Source organism: Tenebrio molitor, chromosome 7 (assembly GCF_963966145.1).
Source record: "Tenebrio molitor chromosome 7, icTenMoli1.1, whole genome shotgun sequence".
Lineage (NCBI taxonomy): Eukaryota > Metazoa > Arthropoda > Insecta > Coleoptera > Tenebrionidae > Tenebrio > Tenebrio molitor.
This window is the reverse complement of record NC_091052.1, coordinates 4,289,656-4,304,785: the sequence shown is the minus strand read 5'-3', so window position 1 is coordinate 4,304,785 and position 15,130 is coordinate 4,289,656. Positions and strand designations below refer to the sequence as shown.

The following is a 15,130-nucleotide window of genomic DNA, read 5'->3' as shown; positions in this document are numbered from 1 at the left end:
TAACGAAATGCGATAGTTGGAAAAATCCTGTAAAAATGGGTAAGAGTGTCGGAAGGGTATGATGCCCGCTAACAATGTACATAAGAAGGAAGTAATTTTTTGTGGTTGGTTAAACCTTTTAATGGAGGTATTGGATAAGCGCAGACTTCTCTACCTTTGCGGCAACGCAAAATAAAATTTCGCTCAAATGGGTTTTAAGTGTAACTAAATACAGATCAAACAGTACCGCCACTGTAATTTTAAACTTCTGTAAAATGAATTTTGTACTTTTGTGTTTAGGCCAATTAGACAAGCGCAGGAGCTGTTTGTCAGTTAGAAAATTCTGAACGAGTATGTGAATTGTCCGACTTTAAACTAGTTCACTCGGTGTCGGTTTGACATGGCAAAAACCAAACCGCAGCTTTTGGCCGAGTGTTTTCAGAAAAGTTGCTTCGCCTCAGGGCCAGACTCTAGCTAGGGACGTCGACTGAAAGCTGGATAAATTCACAAGCCATTCAACAGTCAGTTGTTCAATAGATAATCCCGACCAGATCGCTACTCATACTCCCCACTTTGCCCTTTGGCTAAATTCACCAAGGGTAGACTAAATTATTACACCGAGAAAATTAAAAGAGTGCACTGATTTTTATGTCAACATCTCCAGGCATCGCGCATGAACCCCAACTACAGAATTCAAATTTAAAAAAAAAAAACTGGAATACCAGACTGAATTATTCATTTGTCACCCCATTTGATCCCATATTTGCCAGCCACTTAATTTAGACATTTTGTCAATGCGGTTATGGAGACCGAAGATGGCGGCTTAGCATTAATTGAATCGTCCCGTTTAGAACATGTCCGTGTTTGGGCAATTCCACCCCACAAACGAACAGTCTAATGACCGGTTTTAGTGACATCCAGGATAATGTATGGCTTAATAATGCAGTGTTGAAAAGGCAGGTCACTTTGTACCAAACTTCATTATTTGATCCTGTCATTGCCGACTCTCTCACCAAAAGATTTCAATGGGACTCAGCACCCGACCTGCACGGATTCGCAGCGATTGCGTTGAGATTTCTCGGTGGTAAGGGGGTGAGATAGCACAGCTGTGTGTCCTAAGCCTGCTATTGAGTCTATGTGTGCATATGTCAGCCCGGTTTTGCGGACGGCGTATGCTATGAATGCATTGTTATGCGATTTGTTGCGATTTCTTTCCTATTTATTTTGTAAATAAAAGTGAAATGTATGGCATTTAGCTAAATGTTGATGTCACGGTTTTTGTACGAATTTCTTACAACATGGAAGATGATGGCTTTGGGCCTTTCGACATGGACCAACAAATTCAATTTATTTGCCAAACAACGACCATCTCAAAAGGATCATTTTGCCGGAATCGACAAAAAAATAGAAAGCTCGAGTAAAACCGTTTACTCGATAAATGTTTGTGAAGTTGTCAGTCGAAAATGGATCTAGGCACACAATAAGGGCTAAAAAATAAACTCTACTTTGTACTTTGGGTTTGTTTTGTAATACATAATACTTAAATAGGGAAAAATGTGAAAATTAATTTTAACCATTTCTCAGCTTTGACTTCTCAACCGTTTTAGGCGCCCTTAATGAAAACGGTAATTTTACGTTCTCAAAAGCGGACGAAAAGTAACTCCTTTTTGAACGCATTTTTTCGGACACCGAACCGTGGCTCCATCTGTTGGTCTGTTTAGTAAGTTAACAACGAAACCGACAAAACCGATAATTGTCCTGTTACCATAAATTATGTAAATAAGTAATTGTATTGCAAATAGTAAATTGCTAGTTTTCTTGGCAAGCTGATACTATTAAAAAAATGTTATTTGATGAGCATTTCAATTGAACACTCGATATTTCACTCAAAACTCCTGTTGCTTATCACTTTCTTCTTTTTTTGTTGCCACTGCGCTAAAGAACTATAGAAAGGTGTTAATTAAAACTAAGCTTAATTAAAATCGATTTTATTGATATATGGCGTCAAAATTTGTACAATAAAATTGCAATTAACCTTACACATTAATTAAAACCACTTAATTAATAATAATCCTCGTAAACTTCGTTGTGTGTAGCATGCGGGGGCCTTGTCCTAGGCTGCTGATAACTCTGCGCCGGCTCCCTGTATTGGGCGCTATACTGTTGAGGTCGGGGCGAAGGTCGTCTCTGTGCCCCCGCTGAGGGCCTAGTCCTGGGTACGTACTGTGGCTGAGGTTCTTGGTAGCGCGGTCTTTCTTCGTAATCGTTGTACTGTTGAGGTTCACTGTAGTCATCTTCTGGCTGGTACTGCTTGGGAGTTGTTTGGGTTGGTCGGGTCTGTTTTGCTTGGTACTGTCTGGGGGTCGGCTGTTTGGGAGTCGGAGTGTCGTCGTAGTTGTACCCCGGAGTCACCCTCGAGCCTGCATTGTAGTTATAGTTGACTTTCAAGCCCGTCGGGTCCGTGTAGGAGAATCTGCCGTGGATGACTCCATCGGAATCACCCTTGGCTGCGTGCGCGATGCCGTCTTCTGTGCGGTAGAGGAATCCGAAGGTGCCGTCGACTTTGGGGAGGTCGCGGCTGTCCTGGAGGATGGAGGGGTTGAAGGACTGGGCTGTCACGAGATGGAGAAACAATGCACTGATGAAGGCCTAAAAATTAAATACATACGGAATTGTACTACGCAAGGTCGGTGTTGCTAAATAATGCAGATTGGTCGATACCATTGGGTTAATGGTACGCAAAGGCGCTCATGCATTATTTTAAAATTAACATATACAATGGTCGTAAAATTGCTAATTGATTATGTAAGCTGAGCTACTTGAATTTTTAGGGCCGATCCCATTTTCTCATTTTCAAAAAACTACTGATTCGGTAAAATCATAAATCAATTGGTCAAGGATGAAGCTGGACATTTTGATTTAATTTAACGACTTTTGAATTAAAATCTGCTCGATATTAAGTGATAACAAATTGTTTCAAGGTCGGAAACTAGTTTATTTTTTTGTAACAAATATAAGCCATTCACGAGAGCAATAAAAGTAAATTTTTAAACGCTAATAACTTACTTCCCTATTTTTTCCATCACATTCCACAGACTACATAATTGCACAATGCACAATTTTTTACATACATTATTTGACATTGCTTAAACCACAAATTAGAAACAGTATTTTATCCGGCCGGATTGCTGGCGCTATTGCATAAAATAGAGATGTAAATATAAAACAATTCACTTAAGAAAGCATTATCGAGTTGAATACCAATTATCAGTTACATGCAAATTGCATAATGCAGTTTTGAAATATTCCGGTGAATAATTATTTATACAAATTAAAAATGAAAGTCACAATTTTTCATGCTGAAAAAACGTGTAAAGCAAATAAATACTCTTGTAAAGTGATGTAAGTAAACTAATAGGAATCGTGTTACTTCCTAACGAGTTGAATAAATTATCAATTTTATTTTGTTCATTGTTAATCACACCAGCTTAACCTTTACCTTAATTATACAAGAATTTATAAATTGGTTTTGTGCGAATTAGATACAATTTTAACGAATTTTAGTTATCTTAACAGCTCTATAGTTTTGATACGGCCGACTCCGCAAAGGTTACAGAATTTTTTGTTCTGAATTTAATTACCTAATTAATTAAATATCAAAATTAACACTTCCAGAGCTATTAATGTTGTAACATTGTAAAATATACCACAAAAAAAAACATTTTCCAATTTTCCATTAAAATTCAAATTAGGCACATTTTTATATTTTTATAATTTAAAAAAATCCTGCATATGTATTTCTAGTATTCTAGTACTAATATTTAGATATTTTCATCATACAGGTGGGTAGGTCCTTAATTTTTATAAATTTTAAGTTACTGACTAATTTTTAAATTTGCACTCTGGATGTAAATTTTAAAGGCAACAGTGTTATATTATTGGTATATGTAATTTAAAAAATCATTGATTCAGCTTTTTTAACAGGATATGTAATTGTTTTTTTAATACTACATACATGTATATAAAATATAAAAAATATTGATCTGATCAAAATTAAATAAATTGAACTATATCTAGGCGTCTACCTGGTTTGTTGAATTAGGTGATATATTTTTGATAGTGAGATAAACAACTAAAAACCAAAGTAGATTATGTCATGCTCATGCAAATATTTACAAATGTCACTCTATCTATAACAAAACAAAAAAACAGTCTATATTAAGACTACTATAAGACCAGGAACCGGATTTGTAGTGTAAAGATTTCAAAAATAAAAATAAAAAACAGTCAAACACTTACAGAGGAACACTTGTGGCGGTAAGCCATGTCGCACTAGTCACTTTATTTCTCGAGAAAAATATTCAACGTCTTCTTCGGCCCGATGGGTGTTGACATGCGAAATAATAAGACAAAATGCATACTCCATGTTTATATATCAGTAAACGGCACGCCTAACTCAATGCTGACTGGTTCGTAAGAAAAACATTCCTGCATGTGTATTTACTATAGCAGCATACGTTTATTAACGTTAACATTCACGCCAGGTACTTAATTAAAACATTTTACAACATGTTTTATGGGTTCACTTTGCCGGGGTAGGAATAATTCAATCGGGTGTTAATGAAATTCCGTTAGGTATTTGAATTTTATTTCGTAACGACGGAAAAATGCGAGATTTTCTATAAGTGGTATGATATGAATAAGTTATGGGTGAACATTGCTTGTAATTTCTCGGTCTAATTCAAGGTAGATATGATATTCAGCAATCAATCATATACCAAATACGTATAGCTAGCTGTACCGATTGCAAATAATTATTACTGAGTAAGTAATGTTGTGATATATTATTAGGAGCACGTAATTTTCTAGGAGTGAACTTGGAATAATCGTGCACATTTACTCACGATTTTCCAAAAGACCTTTATCTTGAAAAAAATGTCTTGTTACTGTGATCCACATGTCGCCAGCCATATCTCCGATCACATCCATAAATTCAAAGACATGATCAATCTATAATGTTTGTGAAATTTATTGTTTGCTGTTCTTAGTTTACACAGTTTTAATATTGTAATCAGTACAAAATTACAAGTGTACTTAGTGATACTTCGTGGGAAGTTTTCAAGATGCAAAATAAACATATCGTGTGGTGCATCATGTAAATAGGTAGGTATGTAACCAGAATGCAACTGTCCATAGGCATAATACATACACGAAATATGTTACTTTTCCCGATGGAAGTTTAGAACAAAATATATTGCAATATGTCGAATTCACATTTGTAATACTCTGCAATCTGTAAGTATGTATTTTTTATAACAATTTGATTTAATTACATACTTTTAATATTTAAAATTTTACTTTGTTAAAAACAATTTGAGTGAATACATACTTACACATTCTCAAATAAATGATGTCACTACCATAATATGTGTATCATAGGTAAAGTTAGTAATTGTGGTTGTATTAACATCTTTTAGTTTAACTAAGAATAAAATCGTGATTTGATTTTGATGTTCTTAATATCTACACTATTATTGTATTCTTGAATAACATTTTTTCGATTTTTTTTTTATACTAGATGAAATAGTGTGAAGTTGTAAGGACACCCAGTATACTTTTTTTGCATATTATTATTTCATTATAAAATAACTCACTACCAGAAATGGAAAAAACAATTTTAAATGTAAATATTTAGACTACATTCTTTAATATCATGTCAAATTAATTACTACAAACGTTACCTAATTCTTAATGTGAGGCAAAGAATATTCAAGGAAAAAACAATTTTTTATAGGCAACGAAATTTAAAGATTATTTTTATGTTTTTTATTGATTTATGCCTTTATTGGCCTTAATATTTGGGCCCCTTTTTTTAGTACAGTTGTGTGGTCTGACCAGCCAAAATTTTTTTGTAAAATATAAAATTTAAGTTTAACAATCGTTTTAAGGCAAATTATACATTTTTTTATTGTTATTAAGATATTTTTTGTTCGACACTGTCAGAATTTGAGAATTTTCTTCTGTGTGAACGGATTTTGATAAAAATGTCACAATGTGTTAAAACGAAACGTCAAGCTAATTTTAAAGATTTTAAGCGATTTGGAGCCTTTAAAGCTTGTCTGACACGATGCTGAATTTTGTAGAAAATTTGTTAGAAAATGAGAAAGGACCAATGAACGATCAGGATCTGACAAAGACAGGCTATGATCCTGATCGTTCATTGGTCCTGATCGAGGGTCTCTCTCATTTTCTAACAAATTTTCTACAAAATTTAGCATCGTGTCAAACAAGCTTAAGGGGTTCGTAAAACAAAAAAACGTTGTATTCAACTCGTTCGTGTGTAAATTGGGCTTTTTTGGCAGCTGGCCCACTCATGCTAAAAAAAACCCAATTTACACACGAACTCGTTAAATAAGCTACTATTTTTGAACAATTCCTTGTTTAATCACTTAGACTTTTGTGTTAAACATATATGTTTCTTGTCTTATCTTGTACAACAAATATAATGAATAATTCACATGTAACCGGTAAGTGTAATGTTACATTTGTTATTGCATATCAGATATTTTTACTGACTTATAATTAATTAATACTGTGACACGAACGCTTCCTTTTGATTCTGTTGATCCACTTTAACTAATCATTGAAGAGCTATTCTGGCGCTTATTTTTGTAACTGACATCAAAGCCTATATGAAAACATTTTTAAATACAATTATTATCTATTTTTACTAAACACTACTGATCCAGCTTCATCATGTCGATTCCTTCATTACAGCAACCGCATACTTTCACAATACAGACATGTATATTTTTATTGGTAGATTTACTATAATAATACATAGTTGTATCCTGCTGTGAGCGTCATGTTAATTACATTCAGTTATGTACTTAACAATAAAATAAGTTATTATGACAATAATTATTTTTGAATTAGAAATATACTGTCATACATATTTATTAACACTACTACGTGTTAAATTCCACTAACCTGGTATTCAAATTTTAGTACAATAATTACTTCAATTTAAATGGGATCGAGTCTTTCCGTCAAACTCACTTTACCTGATCGACAATAAAATATTCAGTTTTAATGACTTTGATTGACAATCTTTTTATTGCTACTCTTAATCGACTCACACTCTTATTTATGTCCTTGCAGAATTTTTTATGTAGCATAATTAATTAATGGACTAAAATTAACCATAATTAACAATCTAATACGAATGCGATTTTCGTAGTGTTTTGGGGTTTATTTTATTACTGGAATTTGAAGCTTACGTGCAGTATAGTCTCGATATATTCAAATGTTTTAAATAAAGAAAATATGTGTTGTGGTGTAACGTAAGAAATTCGTATTTTCTTAATAAACAAGTGTGCATTTTCGCGTTGAAAATGTTTGGCGTTGACATCAAATACAACTGTAAGTAGGAACATTATTCATTATACGTAAAAAAAGAGAATCTTCTTCACATAGGTTTATTTAAAAAAAGTTTTAATCATTAAACTTTGAAAGTTATAGTAAAAAATATTGTTACTTTAACTTTAAATTATATCGGGTGTGTCAAAAAGGACGGAGAGGGGTTTTAGTAGCATAGCATAGCATAACACAGACCCCGGTTTTGTACCAAAAATTATTTTGTGGCTTTCAGTTAAGAAAAAACTCTTAGAAAGTGAAAATGAAAATGGCAGCAATGCAATAGGTGACTAAAAACTACCGTACGTAGTTGTCATGGTTACATTTTTTTTCTCAGTCGTTGGTCAAGACGCCTAATAACATTCACAGTGGGATACCTTCCGTTAGGAAAACGCATAGCGTACAGGTGGTTGCAAAAAAAAAACCGGGAACTGTCAGAATAAAATTGACACATTTTTACATTTTTTTCATAGTGTGACACCGTAGCCATGAAACCTTCTGACATTTTTTAAAATTATTTGATAGGTATTGTCAAGTAGACAATTAATTGACAAATGGACAAAATGAAATTTACATTACGAAAATTTTCGTTTCCCGGTTTTTTTTTGCAACCAACTGTACAGTCGCGAGCAATACATTTTGGTCGTCAAGGTCATTCTTTAACGCAATCGAAAATGCTCCATTGTAAAACTGTAGTAAATATATAACCTATCATCATGTTGTATGACATTGATTGTCATTTTTTTCTCATTTTTTTTGACACTTTGTTGATATGGGCGTAATCAAGCAGGAACATTTTTTAAATTTGTGACAATCTAATCAAATTTTGAAGTGACATTGGCAACCAAAATTTATTGCTCGCGACAGTACGAGCAGGTCCGTCCAGCTAAATGTCGCGTTATTTTACTAATTTTCTGCGGCACCAAGAGCTACTAAATACAGGGTTATTCTAAATGATTGTAGTCGAAGTAGGCCATGCCCATGTTATTACGTTTTTGCCGCTTTCATGTGAACTGTCAGTTGTGTCCCTGTCACTGTCATTTTTTAGGTGAAAAGTGCGGAGATGAGGATTTTATTTATTTTTGTTAAATTAACGATTGAATCCAGAAATATTGAGTTGTTCTCCAATCACTTTTAAAAATATTGAGTTGTTTTGCACCCAATTTAACACATCATTTTGATGATTTTTTTATGTGGAGCGGCAACCATAAATTTTACATTCAGTTTTCACACCTACTTCGACTACAATCATTTAGAATAACCCTGTACATATTACATTACAAGATTCATCTCATTTTGAAAGCTGTCACAATTTAATTGACATTTATTTAATAAAGGCGTTTTTTTTCGTTGCTGTGATATGTTAGCAATGTTGCTGCGTTTAAAAACTACTCCCCCACATCGAATTTCGTCATAATTCAATACTACTGAAGAAACGGATTTCAAATGTATTCGTGAAGTGAATTTGTAGATATCTGTTGATGGCGCCTTTGAAAGTTGACACATATAATTATGTTCCCACATCAATAACAGGATTATTTAGTTTAGCAGGTAGTTTAGTTGTAACTTCCAAAAGCTCTTGCGCGTTAACGGAAGCCCAAAACCAAAAAAAAAATCTTAATGATCCTTGATTACCTACCCTAAATTTTGTACCTTCTTTGGTGTTCGTCCTTTTTGACACACTCGATATAATGAAAAAGAAATTAGTGTATTATAAATGCATACAAATAATATGAATTGTTCTCTGAAATCACGTGAAAAACTAAAAACTAAGAATTATTTTATGTAGAAATATGTACATATATAATTTTTATAAATAAAGTGTAAATGATTTAAAAAGCTTTGGCAGAATGGAAATCAGTTATTATCAGAATGTATTTGTTTGAACATATTTTTTTAATCAATTTAGGGGGTCATTCACGAAACTTGGTAAGGCTCGACAACCGACATTGTTAAAGTATTGTATTTGCCGTTTCGTTAACGGTTTGCAAATTTGCAGTTTCGTGAATCTCCCCCTTACATTTTAAATTATTTTATGAATTTACTTTCTTTATAAGAATTACTCGTACCTAGTTCTTTTCATGTGTTACTCAAAGCAGTACAAGTAAAAAATATTTACCTTAATAAATATAATATGTAATATTTTATTGTTGTGTAAATATGTAATTAACAAGATATGATATAAAATCGAGTTCATTTGTATCTATCTAGTGAAATAAAAATATTCGATCATATTGTACATAAATAGGTATTACATATCGATCTCTTTTTATACTAACAGTTTTTTTTATATACTGTTTTTCGTTCGAGTATTTTAATCGAGTAATTTTTTTCCGTGTTTCGTTATCAATGGATGTGTAAACACATGAGCAGCTATAAATTTTAGGGTTCAAATTATATTTAATTTTATCTCTGAAAAATGTTTATTTTAACGAGTCCTATTGGTGGAGTCCTATTACGTGGACTTCCATAACACCTGGTATATATGCAATGCCAATGCACGTCTGTTTAATGCGTTGCAGATTGAATAGTATAAAATCAATAAATCAGTTTACTTCATTGATTATAATTTACATGATTACCATATTATTGAATTTGATTACTTGATTAGTTAATTAAATTTTATAGTATTTACAAACAAAGAATGAATCAAATGAGACAATAATATTAAACCTTGCATTATGGTTAGTTTAAAAATATTTTTATCAATTCAGCAACGTAAATGCGTGGCCCTCTACAATATGACAATAAATTAATGGCTTGGGCTCGATCCTACAAAACACTGCGCCCCCAGCGTGTTAAAGAACAATTGTCTTAGTTTATTAAACAAGGGAGTCAACTTGATCACACGGATTATATTAATTAAACCTTGAACAGCGCTGCTATAACCTAACACTTATTTGTACAGTTACAGTACAGTACAGTATTAAAAAAAAATCGCGTACACCATTTAAATCAAGTAAGGAATTCTTATAGGTTTTTCGTTTTTGTATCGTTTAAAAACGGATTTTTTCTGTCATTTTGACAAAAGTTATAAAACAGGTTAAGTCTTAAATTTAGATAATTTTATTTGAATATTACATTAATATTTGGTCGTGGCGCCGTTTGCATTTATAACCGCATTTAGTCTACGTGGCATGGACTGCACTAAATACCCACTTTTCTTGTTCAGAAACTTTTGGTATTGGCATTTGAATAACTTAAGTGTCACAGTATGACGTTAATAGACGCCAGAACAACAAAATAACGCATGCAAATCTGTAATAGGTGTACGCGATTTTTTTGAATAGAACAGTACAGTATTAATTTAGTAACACATCAATTTATTTTTTTAATATTTAACCAGATGATTGCAATCAGAATTATTTATGTTGGCGCAAATAAATATTTAAATAATATTTGAGTAAAACTAAACCCAAATGACAAGTATGTTGTCGACAGATGTATTTGTTCTTGAAAGTGAGGCAATCCAGGTATATACTCGTACGTCATGTTCCGCTTTTATTTCGATTTATTTCGGAAGTCACATTTAAACTTTAATTATGATTTCAAATTTGGTTTAATGTAAATTACATGTAAATTAACATCCAAAATGATAAGCTACCTTGATATACTTGTAATTAGATTGTCTTTCCTGAATTAAAAAATATCATAATACTGATGTATTTACACACACACAATGTACTTACGAGTATTGCCAATAGGAGTGAATATTTGATATCACAGTTGTAAAATAATAGACCATGTTACATTCCAACACCTCACCAAAGGAATGTTCTATGAAATAATAGAGCACTTATGGAGCACTATCTATCAAACTAGATTATACTGCGACCTTCATTCCAATTTTTAAAACCTTCCTCACAGAACATCACAATTTGCATTGGATTCTCACTTATCGACAATTTGTACTTGTTTTACAAATGAGTATTTTATTAATTCCACCTTGCTCTGATAATGTTAAAAAAAAACTCAAGTAATGGCGATTTTCAATTTGCGAATTTAATCTTAATTTGCGTCAATAAAAATGGAATAATTAACAACTAGTTTTATAATTATTGTTTGTTGTGCATTTCAATACTACCTGATTTTGTAAGGATACAGTTATTGTAATTATCGAAACTAATAATAGTTATTAAATCATCGCCAATAAATGAAATAACAATAAATGATGGATTTATTATCAAGGTAGTGGTAGAAAAGCTTTAAGGTGTTTTATGATTCCACTTTCCCAATTTGGTAACCGAGGTAGATATAAATAAAGATGTTGCTCAATAATAAACAAAAATTTGTAGTACATAGTTATGAAAAAGTGTCAGAGTTGTAGAATTATAAGTTTACTTTAGAACCTTACAATCTAGTCATAAATCAGTAAGAATAAAAATAAAAAATGTAATTCAAAAACACGCTGTTTACTGAATTTATATTTCTTCAAGGTAGAGATAAGTTTGTAAGAGCGCTGAATTTTATTGTGAAAATGTACGAAGAGATGAAAGTAACGAACCAAAGAGTTCAATCGTGACACAGTTATATAAGCTCATCTCGATACTATCTTTACTTAAATGTAATAATAGTCACGTAATAACAAACAGCTCTATTGCACTTTTCCGCTGGGCGTGTTTACCGCCCGGATTCCGGGGCACCGGATCACCTCCGGTACTACCTTCCTGTGCGGCGATCCTCGACCGGGTCAATAGACTCCGGAACGGGCTCACCCAAGCTGATGCGTATTCGCACATTTCTTGCGTAAACTTGTTGAAAAGAGTCGACGCCATTTTTCGTACGGAAAAATATTTTTTCAAAACAACTGACATTTCAACAAGGTTCATGCAACAAGAGTGTGACGGGCGAGATCACGCGGGGGACTTGGAAGCTCGGTCTAGGCGCTGAGATTTCGTTTCGCGACGAATGCATTTAGGAAGTTATTTTCATAACCATAATACATTTAATTTAATTTAATTAATTTAAGGACATTCTGATGCAATTCGAGGAATTTATTAATGCATTAGTGAGACATTAAAATTGGAGAAATTAATTAATTAGAATTGAACCGGAGGTGCGATAGCAAAATCCGGATGTTTGTAAGAGTGAGTTTAAGGTTCGGGTTGTTGCTATGGTTTAAAAAACCAGCGATTTGCAGTATCAAGTTGAAAGTTGTTTCTTAAAAATATCGCATTTATGCGACTCACGTTTGCACCAGTACTGATATGATAATTTTTCCCATAAAAAATTTAATTCTTCTTTGCAATGTGAGAAAATAGGTTGCGATTAAAAATGATCCACGATCGGCATTTAAATTACAAATAAACAAGTTTCAACGATCGCTTAACGTGCATAAATTTTGGGTTTGAGCATAATTAACATTTGCTGGATCAGATCTGATCATCTCGCCGAATCTTGTGAGAATCGCGTGGTGGCATCTGTGTATGGACAAAGCTCGATTCTTCATAGGGAGTGTTCCAGGGTCGCTCTTACCAAGGTTGGATCGCAGTATAAAACGTAACTGAGCGCCGTGAGAGGGCAGTAGTCGCAGTTTGCCTCTTTGGTAGACCATCAGCAACACTATCATGTACAGAATAGTGAGTATCTGAAATTTTGACAGTGGAACCAGTGATTCATGAGTGTTCCGGTGACTTTCACTTGTGCTTCTTCTCTAGTTTTTTGTATTTTATGAAAGGTGCTTTTGATTTCTTCAAAATGGCGATGCTTGTTTCAGTTGGTCTTAGCCGCCTTCGTGGGAGCCGTCTTCGGACAGGCCTACCGAGGCGACCCCCAAACCGCTGCCATCCTCAACGAGCAGAGATATCTGAGCGGAGACGGCAAATTCGGCGCTCAATATTCACAAGAAGACGGTGTACAGTTCAAAGAAGAAAGTGACGCTGATGGTACCCGTCGTGGTAGTTACTCTTACGTAGACCCAACAGGCCAAAGACACACTGTGAGCTACACAGCTGGCAAACACGGATTCCAAGCCACCGGAGATGGAATCCCTCAACCGGCACCCACCACCCTGCCGGTCGCTCCTCAACCCCAGTACCAGCCTCTTCCTCAGTACAACCCCCCTGAGTACCGCGACCAGTACCAATCGCAATATAGACCTCAACCTCAGTACCAGCCCCAGCCCCAACCCCGGCCCCAGCCACAGTACCAACCCCAACAACAATATCAGCCACAATATCAACCCCAACAACAGTACCAACCCCAACCTCAGCCTCAGCCTCAGTACAGGCCTCAACCCCAGTACCAGCCCACGACTCCAGCTCCACACCGATTCTATCCTCCTGGTAAACTGTCGCTGAATAGGTCACCAGATGGCTTCAGCTATAGTTTCCAAAAGGCTTGAGTCATAGTTAAGCATCGTTTCGCGTTTAGATCTTAGTCTACATGTTCATTAATGTATTATATTCATAATAAAAATGTTTATTTAAATGTTAAAAGTATTTCGCTTGGCAACGAAACAAAGAAATGAAAGTGCATTGTGTTAACCTTGAATGTACCTGCTCCTGTTAGACTGGTGTTTGCATCATAAGGTTAACGCGGTTTATCTGGGCTGTCGCTAATAAATGGGTTGGTTCCGGATTTGCATAGGTGGAGTCAGTACAGCCGGAAGTTGAGACCCTGGTATTGTGCGTACAAGGTTCCGGTGACTTAAGACACATATTTGATGGCAATTAAAGTCGCGATTTCAATTTTATTACCGGATCTTGCAAAAAGTAACACAATAACTTTGAAATTGTGTTTTCATTTATATTTTAGGAACCAGATAAGAGATTTGAGTAACTTTTTCCCCCAACAGTTTCCGCTTTTCATACGTCTGATTTTTTTTATCGATATCCTCCTTCCCACCCATTTCGAATTGTTCAAATATAATACCAGTACCTACTAAAGGTTAAACTGATTTTTATTCAAAGTATCGAGAATGTAACCTTTAAAAAGCAAAATGATCTTGAACCTGAAATAAGGATAAGGTGTGGTCAGTCTTAAAATAAAGTTCCGAAAACAAGTCCCAACAATGAAGAATGCCAAATGTCGTGTGATTGAATGCTGATGGTAGGATTCAATGCCAAGTCGATTTATTAAAAACTCTTGACGTTGTCTTCTGGCACGTTTACAACTGTCTCAAATATTCATATCAGTTTTAAACTAACAGGATAAGTATTGTTTTTATATTAAAACCAAATAGTATTTGTCAAAAAAATGCAGATATATTCAAATATGTCTTTTATTTGTGTTTCATTCAGAACTTTTATAAGTTAAACAGGATCTGTGGAACATATTTTCAATTTTTTTTTTTTTTTGTAGAAATATTAAATCGAAAAATTTAGCAGCTTTCAGTAAATATTCTGCCATCTATAAGCCACTAGCTTAGTATTTCATGTATTTACAGAAGGTACAGTTGATAAAAGAGGTTTCTAAATAAATCACACTCAACAGCCACAAGGATGTAGGAAATTTCGGAAATAATGTAATATCCAAAAGAAACTGTTGTACTTTTGAATGTGTATTTTTTTTAAATAAAAACTACATGAATAAAAATACTTTTTTCAGAATATAATTTATCTATATCCGCTAAGGTCATTCAAATGTAACTTAATTGTACGTAGTACCACTATTTTCACTTGGGAACGTAAGCTTGGTTGCATAACCATAAGATAAAAATGTGCTAGACACACATCAATTCCGTTTGCCTTAAGGCTCCAGTGGAGTAAAATAAAATTCCAGTTTCGAGGAAAGT

General features: G+C 33.9%; 2 protein-coding genes across 2 annotated transcripts; one reads left to right on the top strand and one right to left on the bottom strand.

The window, feature by feature from the left end:
• Positions 1–1,951: 1,951 nt before the first annotated feature.
• Positions 1,952–4,438, bottom strand: LOC138135380 (uncharacterized). The gene is made up of 2 exons (XM_069054097.1): positions 4,279–4,438; positions 1,952–2,628 (listed from the first exon to the last, which is right to left on the bottom strand). The coding sequence occupies exons 1-2, from the start codon at positions 4,303–4,305 to the stop codon at positions 2,041–2,043; spliced, it is 615 nt and encodes a 204-aa protein (XP_068910198.1). The 5' UTR covers positions 4,306–4,438; the 3' UTR covers positions 1,952–2,040.
• An 8,395-nt stretch (positions 4,439–12,833) lies between these two features.
• Cpr100A (Cuticular protein 100A) lies at positions 12,834–13,832 on the top strand. The gene is made up of 2 exons (XM_069053438.1): positions 12,834–12,974; positions 13,112–13,832. Exons 1-2 carry the CDS (start codon positions 12,963–12,965, stop codon positions 13,736–13,738), a joined length of 639 nt encoding a protein of 212 aa, XP_068909539.1. The 5' UTR covers positions 12,834–12,962; the 3' UTR covers positions 13,739–13,832.
• Positions 13,833–15,130: the final 1,298 nt, after the last annotated feature.

Coding starts and splice junctions, on each gene's coding strand:
- LOC138135380 (XM_069054097.1), bottom strand. CDS start 4,305: ATGGCTTACCGCCACAAGTGTTCCTCT. Junction 2,629..4,278: donor ACCGCCACAAGTGTTCCTCT/GTAAGTGTTTGA, acceptor TTTAATTTTTAG/GCCTTCATCAGTGCATTGTT.